A 2254-nucleotide genomic window follows, 5' to 3' on the forward strand; every position below is an offset into this window, starting at 1 on the left:
AACTGTCTCAGGCATCTTTTAAGCCAATGACTTATTATATATTTTAAATATAATTAGGTTCGTACTTAATAAATACTCATTACTTTAAAAAATATCATGTGACAACATACTTTTTCTATATTTTCATTATGTCTGAAATAAACACGATTGCACTTTCTGCTACTAAAAACTTTGGGGTTATATTATGTCCTAATTTTATTATGCATTTCTATACATTCGTATATTATAATCAAATCAAACAAATTGTTTTGTTTTCAAATAAGTAGTTACTACTTAAATCAATATGATCACTTGAATCACTTAAATCAGATTGCTTTAAGTAGTAACTACTTATTTGAAAACAAAACAAATTTTTTATAAAAGTGGCCCTATTAGGGTTAGATAATATGATATATAGCTTGAAATTAAGCACTTTTTTCTAATAATAGCTTGAACATCATTAATATCTGATGAACAATAATGTCAGGACTTAAAAGACAACTAACTAACGAAAGAACTTAAAAAGTAATATTCAAAACCAATTCCAATAATTACAAATTAAAATAAAAGCACTAGAGTTAATTTTAGTTTTAATTTTTTATCATATTGCCATGGTATGATGTTTTGAGCTCAGTGCTCAGTGACTTAGTGTGTGTATTTTTCTACCAAATACAAAAAGTTCACTAGAGAAACATCTTCAAAAGACAGGTAATATTAAACCAAAGCCTGAATATAGTCTCTGACCTTTTAAATTGCCTATCAGTCCTATAAAATAAAAATCACCAAATAATATATTTATAAATGGAAACTAAAAATCTAGTTAGTAAATCGTTTTTTAAAAGCACAGAGGGATAAATGCCACATGTATTCACTCATCTATGGGAGCTAAGAGAGAAAGAAGGAAGGAAAGAAAGACCACAGTAGTAGGTTTGTCTTGCACAGGGTGAGAACATTCCTTGGGCTACAAAGTGGAGTGGGGGGGAAGGGAGAGGGAAGTTGGGGATAATTGGGTGGGGGATAAGGGGTACAAATGCAATTTGTGGTAGTAGGTATGCTGCCAGTATGAATCTGGCCCTCACATCATGGGCATGAGGGGTGACAATCAGCTTTGCATCTTATGAATATTCATAACCAATAAAAAAATTAACTGGAAGTTTAAAAAATAAATAAATAAGTAAATAAAAGGATATCACTCTTCGTCAGGTTAAAAATTAATGTNTAAAAAATAAATAAATAAGTAAATAAAAGGATATCACTCTTCGTCAGGTTAAAAATTAATGTAAAAGTGTCACTGTATTTTACCAATGATTTCCCATTTAATATTCTCAATATTTAGAATAAAAACATATTTTTAAAATTCAATTATATATTTAGATGCATATATTGTTATAATTTCCAGTGGGAGATGGAACAGCTTACATACATTTTTCACAGTATTTCCCAGTCAGTCCTTCTTTGCAATGACACTGCTGCCATGACCAGTAATCCATACATGTGCCACCATGTTGGCAGGGGCTGCGAATACAAGCACCTTCTAGCCTAGGGCACCTAAAATAAAATCACAATAAAGAGCCATAAAGCACAAACATGATGGGAGAAAATTTGCTAAAAGTAGATATGAACTTTTATTAACCTGTTTAATTTCAAGCACTCAATTATTTAAAGCTCAGGTTACAACTACATTTGTAGCAAATAATCAAACTAGAAGCTGTCCTGTAACACACGGTCTGGCTTATCCTGAAAGAGAAGATTAATTAAACATAACATCTTATGTTAGAGAAAGAGGGGTGACAATTTCTTCTTTAAATTACTTCTTACCCAAGCAAAACATCTTGGTCAAATACACTTTAGTTAATATGATCCAGGGGCCATATGTAATTTGATTACACATCTCCTCCCCCAGGCTACTGATGCACCTAATATTTATTGAGTGCCTACTATATGCCAAGTACTGTTCCAAGCATGGAGGTAAAGTGATTTAAAAAAAAATCCATGCATTCCTGGAGCATTTAATTTTTCCTTGTGGGAGAGACAGACAATAAACAAAAAGCATGGCTAAATATGTAGAATATTAGAAAGAGGAAAGTTCTAGGGGAAAATTAAGACAGAGAAAAGGTATAGAGAATTTAGGGAGTTGCTGGGTCTCTAGGCAGGGAAGGAAGTTAAGACCTAAACAAAGTAAGAGAACAAAGTAGACTTGGTGGAAAATCATTCAGATGAGGCAGCAAGCGAGAAAGCCCTAAAGTGAAAGCGTACTGCCATGCTTGAGGAGCAA

The 2254-nt window shown here is 32.3% G+C and overlaps 1 protein-coding gene across 1 annotated transcript in view; it reads right to left on the reverse strand.

The window, feature by feature from the left end:
- Positions 1–2254, reverse strand: part of LOC103597192 (protocadherin Fat 4-like) — a 100327-nt gene that overhangs the window by 17394 nt on the left and 80679 nt on the right. The window contains 1 exon segment of the mRNA XM_008580998.1: positions 1403–1527. Coding sequence (XP_008579220.1) covers positions 1403–1527 — 125 coding nt within the window.

Source organism: Galeopterus variegatus, unplaced genomic scaffold (genome assembly GCF_000696425.1).
Source record: "Galeopterus variegatus unplaced genomic scaffold, G_variegatus-3.0.2 Scaffold2231, whole genome shotgun sequence".
NCBI lineage: Eukaryota > Metazoa > Chordata > Mammalia > Dermoptera > Cynocephalidae > Galeopterus > Galeopterus variegatus.